At 40.7% G+C, this 13,279-nt stretch overlaps 1 protein-coding gene across 1 annotated transcript in view; it reads left to right on the top strand.

The window, feature by feature from the left end:
• The first annotated feature begins 4,177 nt into the window (after nucleotides 1-4,177).
• ENPP3 (ectonucleotide pyrophosphatase/phosphodiesterase 3) overlaps nucleotides 4,178-13,279 on the top strand; it is a 117,336-nt gene continuing 108,234 nt past the window's right edge. Inside the window, exon 1 of the mRNA XM_004368979.2 lies at nucleotides 4,178-4,391. Coding sequence (XP_004369036.1) covers nucleotides 4,178-4,391 — 214 coding nt within the window. The remainder of the gene's footprint in view (nucleotides 4,392-13,279) is intronic.

The raw sequence follows: 13,279 nt of genomic DNA, 5'->3' as shown, positions 1-13,279 counted from the left end.
AGTTCATTTCCTAGATTGGTATCTGGCTGGTATGATCCTGCGTCCTAGATTCAGCCTTTGAGCTGAAGTTGTTTGTTCTCAGATTGAAGGACTCCCTTTAATAATTCTTGTAAGTTTGGTTTCATTTTTATATATTCCTTTAATTTCTGTTTATCTGGAAGTGTCCTAATTTCACCATCATATTTGAACCAGAGTATTGCAGGATATATTATTCTTGGCTGGCAATTTTTTTCTTTCAAGGTTTTATATATATCATCCCATTGCCTTCTTGTCTGCATGGTTTCTGCCGAATAATCTGAGCTTTGGTCATATAGTTTCTCCTCTGTATGTGACTTCTTGTTTTTCACGAGCTACTCTCAGATGTCTTTATTTGTCTTTGGTTTTGGTGAGTGTGATTATGAAATGGCTTGGTGACTTTCTTTTGGGGTCTGTCCTTTATGGGGTGCATTGAGCTTCTTAGATGGCCAGCTTTTCATCTTTCACGATATTGGGGGAAGTTTTCTGTCAGCAGTTCTTCAATGATCCTCTCTATGTTTTCTGTTTTCTCCCCCTGTTCTGGAACTCCGATCACTCGAAAATTTTTGCTTTTGATTGTATCTCAAATAATTCTCAGGGTCTCTTTATTTTTCTTTGTTCTTTTTTTCGAATTTTCCTCAAACAGAGCTGTATCCACGTGTTGGTCTTCAATTCCGCTGATCCTGTCTTCCACCTTTTCAGATCTGCTCCTCAGCACTTCTATGACACTATCTCTGAAATCTTGTTGTTTATCTTTTGGATTTCTAATTGCTGTTTTTGTGTAGTTTCTAGTTGTGAATTTATTTTGGCCCTTTGTTCCGGCATTATTTTCCTGAATTATTCCGTTTTTTTGTCTGTATTTTCCATGAATTTATCTGCCTTTTTCATGAATTTGTCTATTTTTTCCTCATTTTTGTCTGCTTTTTGCTTCAACTCTTGGGTAATTCTGAGTATTAGAGATTTGAATTCCCTATCAGGTAGTTCCAGTGCCTTTTCTTCTAGTGGAAACTCATCTGGGGTTTTATTTTGGACGCCTACTGGAACTATCATGTCCTGTTTTTGTAAATGTTTTAATACTGTCTGCTGTTTGGGGCGTTCAGTAGTTATTTTTCTCGCTTATTGATTTTAGATTTGTTTATTTCATCTTTTTTTTTTTTTAATTTGGCTATGTCTGAGCAGGCATGCTGTGTGTTCTTTTTTGTTTGCTTGTCTGTGGGCACAATACTTTTTGCCTCCTTCTCCAATTGGCAGGGTCAGTCGCTCAGGTATGATACAGCAGGGTAGGTCTAGCTGAAGAGGAGTGGCTGGGATGCGTTTTTTGTGGCACTTACTACAGCCACCAGGGCGGGTCGGTTCAGTGCAGGGTATGTTCCAGTAGGCTGTGCCTCTGCTGCTTGGTAGTGTTATGTTAAGCACATGGTGCAGGTAGGGAAGATGGAGGGGCGAGATTGTGATGTGTGGAGCTAAGATGGGTATGGGAAAGAGGAGAGAGGAACAGGAACCAAAAACATACAAACAAAAAAGAGTGCTAGGGGAGGTTGCCATTGGAGTGGAGAGATGAGAGACTATGAAATGGAGAAAAACAAAAAGGGGAAGAAGAAGAAAAAAAGAAAAGTATGAATAAATAAAAATTAGAAAGAAAAAAGAGCAGCAAAGCTCCCAGGGATCCAACTGGTGTGGCTGCAAGGTCTGGGGAAGTTGTTCCCAGGTGTTGAAGTACAGCCTGGCTAGGTGGCATAGAGGTATTCAGTGCTATGTTTTCAGGGGACAGGAAGAGAAGGAAGTTATAGAGAGATGAGAAACTGTGTAATGAAGAAAGGCAAAAAGGGAAAACAAAACAAAACAAGTTAAAAAAATAAAAGAACAAGAAAACCCCCCCAAAAAACAGAAAAGAAAAAAAAAAAACCACTGGAAAAAAATGCTCTCAGGTATCCCTCTGTGCGTCTGCACAAGCTGAGGGGTTAGGTCCCAAGCCACGCAGCACTGCCCGGCCAGAGCGGGCTCCCAACTTGAGAAAAGAAGAAGAAAACACACAAAGAAATCAAAACAAACAAACAAAAAAAGCCCTGGGATCTCACCAGCGTGGCAACACGGACTGGGAAACAGTTCCATACTCGAATGGAGCTTCACAGCCCCTCAGGAAGAAGGAAAGATGGCACACGGAGCCAGGTATTTGAGCAAAAGGAGGGAGAGGTGGTGAGAGGTAAGGAAGAAATCAAAAGAAGTGGAAAAAAGCAACACAAGCAGCCAACAAATGGCAGTCAGGGAGTCGGCCAGTGTGGGCGGATGGAATCCAAGCAGCTGGTGCTTCCCGACCAAGAGACTGTGGCCGTGGGAGGCAGAGGAGGCCAAGTGGGGGTGAAGAAGTGTGGGGGGTCGGAAAGCATATATCACCAGTTACTGGTTGCTCTGTCTCGTGCTGGAAGGTCCGTGAAGCTGCTTTCTCGTATCCCCTATTTGCTGGTCTCTGATAGGAGTCCAAGATGGCGGATCCATGCTGCATTAGCTGATAGGGGACCTCTCCATGTATGTCTCCTCGCTTTCTGTTCTCTGTCAGTTTCTTATTCCATTTGGTGCTTGGCTGAGTTCTTTATCTCTTCATTTGGTGTTTAGGGTTTCAGGATTGCTGTTTTCACTGTTTGGCTTAGTTTTTCGGATCTTTGCTGTGGAGGGATGGCGTGGTGCTTCTGCCTAGAGCACCATGTTGCCGGAAGTCCTCTTGAATTAATTTTTGTGGATGGTGTGAAGTAGGAGTTTTGATTCATTTTTTTATCCATATGCTTATCAATTTGTTCCAGTACCATTTATTAAAACAAGTTTCCTTTCTCCATTGGATTACCTTGTATTAGTATGGGTCTATTTCTGGACTATTCATTCTATTTACCTATTTACCAAAAGGTTGATAGTTCAAATCCACCAGGTGCTCCTTGGAAACTCTATGGTGCAGTTCTTCTCTGCCCTATAGGGTCGCTATGAGTCAGAATCAACTTGACAGCAATAGAGTTTTCTTTTTTATGCCGCTATTACACTGTATGACATACTATAGTTTATTAGTAAATGCTGAAATAGGGTAATACAAGTTTTCCAACTTTTTTTGTCAAATATTTTTTGACTGTTCTAGATCCTTTACATTTCCATATAAATTTTAGAATCAGCTTGTCCATTTTGATCAAAAAATACATACTGTGATTTGGATTGAGATTGGATTGAATTTATAGAGTATCTGTTATGCCTCTTGGATGATCCACTTTAAACTCATTACCTCATACAGAAAATTGCTGGTGGGAGTCATTGGCTTCCAACGGCCTTTTAACTTCTTTGGGGACTGTGAAATACCATATGCTACTGGGCATGTGATACTCCCTTCTAGCTGCTAGGTAATGAGCTGAAGACTTTTCCAGTCCTGGTTTTGTTATACACGTCTTTGACCTGGGAGAAACTTAGTTCTCTAAGTACTGCAATATGCACATACAACCACTGAATGTCATTGTTACCACACAATAGCTAATAAAAACTGAGAAGGAAGAATCCAAGTTCCCTGCTGGAGAATATCTTCAAGAATTAAGCTTAGATATTCTATTTTGATATTTCCCTTAGTAAGGTCTTGATAATTTCTTAGAATTTAAGTTTAAAAGTGTTGTAATAGCTGGTGAGTTTAAAAGTGCTGTAAGAGCTGGTGGTGGTAGAATGCAACAGAACTGTTTTGTTTCAAATAAAATTGATTTAATTTGTGACTTGATTAGTTTAAATTATTAAAATTAAAATACTTAAATAATTTAAAATTAATTTAATTCTAAAACAAATGTTAGAAGACTACAGGAAATAATTAATTCTGGTCTTATTGAGGGAACCTATGGTGGGAATTATCCTATAAATTCACTTGTGAAATTCACCCTTAATGAAATAACACTGCTTTTCTGATAATGGTAAGTAAAGAGATTGTTTTTATATCTTTTCTTTCTAATTATATTTATTACCAATCCATCTTTAAGGCTTCCAAAACTGTTATTCAGCCACAACTGTTTCTTAATCTCTACAGCTTTCCCTGAATTGTTGCAACCGCTCATTCAATTATTCCATTTCAAATATAATTGCTGGGTGCATATGTGGTCAAGTAGTGTTGTGGTGGAAAAATAAATAACCTCCTTCCTATTTTTAAAGAATGTATGTTCCTATTGAGGAGGCAACACTTGAAATGATTAGAGAAAATGCAAAGCAGAGTATCATCAAGTATGAAGATGTGTGGTGTAGGTCTTATGGAATGTGGAAAGTTTTCAGTGGTTGGGTCCTCTGTGTGGATAGAAATTTTAACTATGAAAAGAAGAATCAGCAGAGGTATCCAATTCAAGGTGCAAAGCATATGCAAAGGCATGGAGGTAGAAATGAATACAGAATATGCTGTAAACAATGAGGAAACTGACTTGGTTGGAACTCAGCAAATATAAACACTCAGCAAATCAGAGCTAAGAAGTAAAGAGAAGATTGAACTCCAATTGCCACTTTACATGAAACATTCAAATTACATTTGAGCATATTATGTAACATAAAAGCCAACAGCAGTGAAGAGGGCTTCCACATGGGCAATTCGGCAGAAGTTATAGGTTCCTGAGTGGGATGAGGTGGGCATCTATGTTGGGATGGAGTGGTGGCAAGGATGGTAGGGGGAGGCTGCTTACATATAAGGGGGTTGATCACATAAGTACATCAATCAGTTTAACGAGAGCCTGGTTGCTCACTGTTGGAAAAGGGAGATACAAATGTGGAAAGGGAGAAAACTAGAATGAACCTAGAATGCTTGGATTTAGAAGTATTTGTATGAAATCATAGTTTTTGATAGGTAGATAGTTAGACAGACAGACAGGTAGATGGTTTTAGAAATACCTGTAGATGCAATGTGTATATACACATACATGCAAAGACACCCTTATACACATACTCTCTAGGTCTATCAATTAAAGGAATCAGGACTTTCTGAAATAATGCCTGATTGCAGGGCTGGGACAGGGAAAGTACAGGATAAGCCTGAAGTATTTAGTTTCACCAGAAAGCAAGGAAATTCTCAAAGAATGATCGGAAGCTTGAAGGTGTTCCCATTAGTCAAATCAGGGACAATATGAGCACCAAAATAAATAATAATGGTAATAGATTTCAATCTATTGAATAAAATAGGAAACCATGAGTCCATAAACATGTAAGTAAATTGATGAATAAATTAAAATTTTGGTGAGAAATGATATATTTACATAGTTTCTAGGTAACTCCATATAGAATACTTATTCATAACAAAAGGACAAAGAATAACCTCACAATGGAGAAACCTGGCAGACAGCACCTGGCAGACAGCATCTTAATTGAGTGATCAAAGTGAATATCACCAGTAATGGACAAATTGAAATCATTCACCACCCTGATGAGAGGTGATGAAAAGAACACAGCCTCACTTCTGGTATTTTCCTGCCAAAGTTAGATAACCTGAATCTAATCATTATAAACTCACATGGAGGGACGTTCTTCAAAACAACTTGCCTGTAATATTCAATAGTGTCAAAGTTAAGAAAGTCAGACAGTAACTGAGAAACTGTTTCAGTCTGAAGGAATTGTTCCATAACAATTAAATGCAAAACATGATTTTGAACAAAATCCTTTTTGTTTTCAAGGACAATTGACAAAGCTTATATGGAGTCTGAGGATTAGAAATTGATCAATGTTAATTTCCTAATTTTGATGACTATGTTGTGCTTGCCATCGAGTCAATTCCAACTCACAGGGACCCTTTAGGAAAGTGTAGAACTGCCTGATAGGGTTTCCAAGGCTGTAATCTAGCAGATTGCCAGATCTTTCTCCTGTGGAGTGGCTGGTGGGTTTGAACCATGGAACTTTTGATTAGCAGGTGTAGCCATTAACCAACCACCGCACTGCTCTGGTAGTCCAGTGGTTAAGAGCTATGCCTGTTAACCAAGAGGTCAGCAGTTTGAATCTACCAGCTGCTCCTCAGTAAACCCTCTGGAGTGGCTCTGATATGAGTTGGAGTTGCAGTGTGGTTGTTTTTTTTTTTTTTTTTTCTGGTATGTTGTGGTTATATAGGAGATGCTTGTTTATAGGATATGTACGTGATAACGTACTTGGAGAAGATAGGAGACCGGGGCAGCAACTTACTCTGAAATACTTTGTGGGGGGGAAGTATTCTTTGCAAGGGTACATTCAACTTTTCTGATGCTGTTTTTGTTGTTAGGTGCTGTGGAGTTGGTTCTGACTCATAGTGACCCTATATACAACACAACGAGACACTGCCTGGTCCTATGCCATCTTCACAATCGTTGTTATGCTTGAACCCATTGTTGCAGCCACTGTGTCAACCCATCTCATTGAGGGTCTTCCTCTTTTTCACTGACTCTGTACTTTAACAAGCATGATGTCCTTCTCCAGGGACTTGTCGCTCCTGATAACATGTCCAAAGTATGTGAGACAAAGTCTTGCCATCTGTCTTAGTCATCTAGTGCTGCTATAACAGAAATACCACAAGTGGATGGTTTTAACAAAGAGAAGTTTATTTCCTCACAGTTAAAGTAGGCTAAAAGTCCAAATTCAGGGCATCAGCTCCAGGGGAAGGCTTTCTCTCTCTCAGCCTTCTCATCAGTGTTCCCCCAAACTAGGAACTTCTCTGCGCAGGGACCCCGGTCCAAAGGAAGCGCTCTGCTCCCAGCACTGCTTTCTTGATGGTCTGAGGTCCCCAGTTCTCTGCTTGCTTCCCTTTCCTTTTATCTGTTAAGAGATAAAAGGTGGTGCAGGCCACACCCCAGGCAAACTCCCTTTACATTGGATCAAGGATGTGACCTGGGTAAAGGTGGTGTTAAAATCCCACCCTAATCCTCTTTAACATAAAATCACAACCACAAAATGGAGGCCAACCACACAATTCTGGCAATCATGGCCCAGCCAAATTGATACACACATTTTTTGGGGGGATATAATTCAAACCATGACACCATCCTTGCCTCTAAGGAGCATTCTGGTTGTAGTTCTTCCAAGACAGATTTGTTCATTCTTCTAGCAGTTCATGGCATATTTAATGTTCTTCACTAACACTATAGTTCAAAGGCATTAATTCTTCTTCGATCTTCCTTATTCATTGTCCAGCTTTTGCATGCATATGAGGTGATTGCAAACACCATGGCTTGAGTCAGGTGCACCTTAGTCCTTAAAGTGACATCTTTGCTTTTGAACACTTTAAAGAGGTGTTTTGCAGAAGATTTTCCCGATGCAATACATCCTTTGATTTCTTGACTGCTGCTTCCATGGATGTTGATTGTGGATCCAAGCAGAATGAAATCCTTGACAACTTCAGTCCAGCACAACTAGATGGTGCCTGGCTACCACCACTGACTGCTCTGACAAGGATCACGATAGAGGGCTCCAGACAGGGCTGGAGAAAAATGTGGAACAAAATTCAAATTCACAACAAAAGACCAGACTTACTGGTCTGATGGAGGCTGGAGAAACTCTGAGAGTACGGCTCCCAGACACCCTTTTAACTCAGTACTAAAGTCAGTCCTGAGGTTTACCCTTCAGCCAAAGATTAGACAGACCTATAAAACAAACAATAATACCCATAGCTCAAACATGTATATGAGACAAAATGATCATACCAGCCCAGGGGCAAGGATGAGAAGGCAGGAGGGGATAGGAAAGCTGGACCAATGGAAATGGGGAACCCAAGATCTAGAGGGGAGAGTGTTGACATGTTGCAAGGTTGGCAACCAAATGTCACAAAACAATACGTGTATTAATTGTTTAATGAGAAACTAATTTGCTTTGTAAACCTTAACCTAAAACACAGGAAAAAAAAAAAAAAAAAAAACGCCTTTACAGCACAATAAACATGTTACCTTGCCTGGCTACATTAAAAAAAAAAAAAGAAGAAAGATAGAAAGACAAGACAAAACCACCTTGATTTAGAAAATATGCTGGCTTAGATTTGGTGGTCAGGGAATATACCTACTACCATAAGGAATAAGGTACTATGACTTTAATGGGAGGCTGAAAATCCTGTACGCTGAGGATGGAGATCAACCAGCTTAGGAGCCTTGGTGGCACAATGGTTCAGCTTTCGCTGCTAACCAAAAAGTTGGTAGTTTGAACATACCCAGTGGCTCTGTGGGAGAAAGACCTGGCAATCTGCTTCTGTAAAGATTACAGCCAAGAACACCCTATGGAACAGTTCTACTCTGTCACATTGAGTTGCTGTGGATGACACCTAACAACAACAACAGCAGAGGGCCTTTAGAGGATGAGAGTAGAGAGCCAGGAAGAACTCTACATATGCCATCAGCATGTGAGCAACTTAAGGGCATCTTCTGTATCATTATGTTTTCTATTCCAAACTCTAACACAATGCTTGATACATGGTTGTTGTTGATTGTTGCTGTCTAGTTGGCTCCAACTCATGGCAACCTCATGTACAACAGAATGAACATTGCCCAGTCTTGTGCCATTTCCACTGTCACTGGATGCCGAAGTTCATTGTTGTGGCCAGTGTGTATTTTGAGTGCTTTTCAACGTAGGGGGCTCATCTTACAGCACTGTATGGGACAATATTCTGTTGTGATCCATAGGGTTTTCATTGGCTAATTTTTGGAGGCATATCACCAGGTCTTTCTTCCTAGTCTGTCGTAGTAATTGCCACTGAAACATGTCCACCATGGTTACCCTGCTGGTGTTTAAAATACTGGTGGCATAGCTTCTAGCATTATAGCAACAGCAAGCCACCACTGTGTGACAAACTGATAGACCAATGGTGGTGACACCTGGTAGGAGCTTATAAGTATATTTGGAATGAACAGATAAATAAATAAATGAAAGACTATTGAGATTGAAAAGGAAGCTGAGGAGAGTGGGCTGTGTTCCATGTTCCAAACAGATAAGAAGTTAATTCCTGAAAATTCCGGTGGCTAAAACCATAAAAATCTCTTTTGCCAAGGGATCAGGGTTCAGTGGTTTTGAGGAGTGCAACTTTGACCTTGGCTTGGCAAGTGAACCACTGCCCAGGCCTGGCTGGGGGTGGAAGTCATAGCTGGGAGGTAGGTCATGCTTCACCAGAGACCAGGAATGCTGGAAGCCAGGACGTTTTGGATTTTAGAATGGAAAGTAAGGTAAGCTAACTTGAGAAAAATCAGCCCAAGGCTAAGGTTAGAGATGAGGTCAGTAAATGGAATGGAGATAATGCAAAGACCTGGGAGATTCTGACAAGCACCTGTGTCAAGCTTGCTGAATGACTTGTCTGTGTATGTAATTGTATTTCCACATACATACACACACACACACACACACACACACACACACACACTCTCACACACCAGGGCAGTGGTGGTTCAGTGGTAGAAATCTGCTGGAGATCCTTGTTCAACTCCTGGCCAATGCACCTGAAGTGCAGCCTCTACCCCTCTGCTAAAGGATGGAGCAGCATTTCTTTCTGTTATGCATAGAGTCTCCAAGAGTCAGGGCCACTCCATGGCAGCTAAGAATAACACACCCACACACTAACAAATGAACTCCAGTGTTATAAATAGCCTAGATTCATATCCTCACACTACCGTTTAACTAACATGCCAAGCTCCTTAACCTCTCTCTCTCTTTTAACCAATCAAAGTTATTTACTTACTGGTCATCACTTGATATAAGTGAAGGTGAGTAGGTGAGTTTATGGTCCAAACCAGTGCTGTCTGAGTTCCCCAATGCCTAGGTGTTGTCCAGGTTCTCTTTATTCATCTTCATAGACAGTCGGAAGCGGATTCATATTAGCGTTATGGAATAGAGTATGGTTACCATCTCCCCAGAAATAGGGCTTAGACCTGGTGCAGTGATGGGAATAGGCAATGAATTCTGGTCTCTTGTGCTCTTGAGTTGCAAGTTCAGGAAGGAGTTCAGCATGCTCACTCCTACCATGGGGAGCACAAATAAGTAGGTGAAGAGAGATTCTTCCACTTGAGCGCTCCTCACCCAAGGAGCTGATCTACATAGGCTGCCCCAGCTGTGGCAGAGATCAAAACAGCAGCCCAGAATCCTGGGATCCAGCTTCCACCACCATTTGTGATCTGGATCCCACCTTGATCTCTTGAAGCTTTATTTACCATCTGAAAAACAGCTAATTTCTCTGAGAAGGAAAAGTGAATGTGTTTAAAGAATTCCGTCTAATACCAGGCATAGATAAAGAGATCTTTAGCAGCTCCAGTTAACTTGTGTGCTTTTTATGGCTCCCTCCCGCTCTAAGAAGACTGGGCCCTTCAGCAGTGTTCAGGTTATGCAGGAGAACTATAATATAAATAAAAGAGGGGGAAAATCCTTATCTGAGGGATAAATCTTCTGGAGAAGAAATTCAATCCTTTTTTTAATGTGCAGGTAGTAAATTATCCTGATAGTTGCCAGGATGGAAGGATATTATTGGGGGGCTTTTCTAGGAAACCCTGTAAAAGAAGGTCATCTAACCAGCTCAGTGTTTGTGCATGCAGGAGAGAGTAGGGGTAGGGTCAGGGAAGGTTGCCCAGTAATGAGTACTGTGTGACCTCCATATAGAAAAACTTTTAATCTCCCCTAAAAAGAGGGCTGGTTTTTGCCCTTGGTTTCTGGGAAGTAATCTCTAATACCTTGGAATGTCATGCTTGATAGGAGCCTTTTCCTCTACCTAGGGGCCTAGTTTACAAAAGCCAAGTAACCAGCACAAACCTGTGTGTGTTATTCCTGAAGCATCCTCAGTTGCTCTAGCCCTAGGACGTTTGCCTTAGGTCTTTTCTCGGGCCAGAATGTTCTTCCCTACTTGTCTGTAGAGCCCACTTCATCACTTTCTTCAGGTCTTCACCAAATGTCACCTTCTCTCTCTGTCCTTCCTTTATTTAAAATTACAACTCCAATTCCATTCTTCCTATCTCACTTACCTGCTTTTAGTTCTCTACAGCATATATCATCTGACATTGACATACTTTGTATTTGTATCTTACTTGCTGTTTATTGTCTGTGTTCCCCCACTAGAATATAAAATCTATGAAGGCAGGAATCTGGGTCTGTTTTGTTCACTCCTCTGACACACAGTAAGCTCTCATAAATAGTCATTGAATAAATGACCTAAAGGAAGCCCCCATCCCTGCAACTTTGATCTGCCCCTTCAGAAACTCCTATGTGGATATTCATCCACAGGTTTTCATGAACCAAGACATTACAACCAAAACCAAACCCATTGCCATAGAGTTGATTCCTACTCACGGCAGCCCCATATGTTACAGAGTAGAATAGCTCCATAGGGTTTTCTTAGCTTTAATCTTTATGGACGCAGATCTCCAGGCCTTTCTTTCACTGCCACTGAGTGGGTTCGAACCACGTTACAAGACCTCCCCAAAAGAGTGAATGGGGTCTGAGCTACCTGGAAGGCCAGCATAATGTGGAATGGAAAGTTCCAGTGCCCATTTGTGTGGGACTAGACAGTGATATTTAATCTATTCCCATAAAACTTTCTAAGTAAAAGCTATGTTTTTCACTTAAAAGATTTTTGGCTTGTAGGAGGAAGATTTTGATGAAGTTTGCCCTGCACTTCTGAACATCTCTCAAAACTATTAATTAGCCTCTCAGGGGAGTGCCATCTTCTTTTTTATCTGGCCGCCACCCCCAATCAATCCTTCAAAAGAAGTAGTGGCTATGACATAAGAATTGGGTCCAGAGTATATGTGGTGGAGGATTAACAAGAGAGTCATTAAAGATTCCTTATGGCGGGGGGGGGGGGGATTCGTGAATTTGCACTTCGTTGTACATATTTCTCCCACTCTGTCTGGGACCCTCTATTGTGATCCCTGTCAGAGTGGATGGTGGTGGCAACTGGGCACCATCTAGTTCTTTTGGGCTCACACTGGTGGAGGCTGCGGTTCATGTGGTCCATTAGTCCTTTGGACTAATATTTGGAATCAATTTGACAGCAACAAATTTTTTCAAATTTTTAGTTCCATTTTTAGATTAAAAAACTCAAGGCTTAGAGTAATTAAGCTACTTGTTCATAATCACAAGGTTAGTAGGAGGCAGATTCTGAACTTAAATCCAAATCTCTCTACTCCAAATTCATTTTTCTTTCAACCATACCACATAGATTTCATAGATGAAGAATTCTGATTTTTATAATCTATCCTGCCATATAAAAATCTCATTTTCCTGGATCATTTTATTTATGTATAGAAGTTTTCATTCAAATGATACTTTAACTCATACCAATAGTGTTCATTATGTCCTTCAGAATTAAACTTTAACTTTGTAGTTATGCATGTTATACATTGTGAAATCAATAGATAATACTATTAATATAATTATTAATTCCTTCTTGTTATAATTTTTCTAAGCAGTGCATATAGATATTAAAAAGGTGACTACTTCTCCAAGGCTGAAAATAAAAAATAACAGTTCTCTACTATACCCCTGGGTGGTGCAAATTGGTAACATGCTCAGCTGTTAACTTAAACTTTGGTGGTTTGAATTTACCCAGGGGCTCCTGAGAAGAAAGGCCTGGCAATGTACCTCTGAAAAGTCAGCTATGGAAAACCCTATGGAGCATAGTTCTACTCTAGCACACATGGGGTCACATGCCATGGGAATTGCTGCTTTTCACTATACCCTTCCCAACCTTCACCTCCCACACCCCAGAAGTAACCGCTTTTAACTCTTTTTCTAAATAATATGCTTATTATATGGCTTGTGCTATTTGCCCTTGTAGAGCTTTCTGAGGTTCTCCTTCTCAGTCTGATAAATGACAGTGAGAACATGGCAAAGAATTTATGGACAACTTGGATCTTGGAGAGCTTGGACACCTGTCGCTTTAGGGATGTGCAGCTGGGGCAGCCTTGCCTATGAAATAAAGGCACTAAGTTTCCATTTTCACGTCACCCAGGTGTTTCAGCAGTTCTTCCTTCTTGCCAAAGTGACAGGCGAATAAGCTCTCCAAAATGGCGACTAAGATGGGAGTGGTGCATTTACCAGCCAAGGAATGCCAAGGATTGCTGATAACTACCAGAAGCTAGGAGAGAGGCATGGAACAGATTCTTCCTCAGAGCCTCCAGAAGGAAACAACACAGCCAGCATCTTAATTTTGGACTTCTAGTCTCCAGAACTGTGAAATAATAAATTTTTGTTGTTTCAAGCCCCCCAGTTTGTGACATTTTGTTATGGCAGGCTCAGGAACTCATACCCTTGATAAAGACTGCTCTAAAGAAAACTGGCATGGGTGATGGAACACTTA

Source organism: Trichechus manatus, unplaced genomic scaffold (genome assembly GCF_000243295.1).
Source record: "Trichechus manatus latirostris isolate Lorelei unplaced genomic scaffold, TriManLat1.0 scaffold00002, whole genome shotgun sequence".
In the NCBI taxonomy this organism is placed as follows: Eukaryota; Metazoa; Chordata; class Mammalia; order Sirenia; family Trichechidae; genus Trichechus; species Trichechus manatus.
The sequence above is the reverse complement of the archived record's forward strand: the minus strand, read 5'-3'. Positions and strand labels throughout refer to the sequence as shown.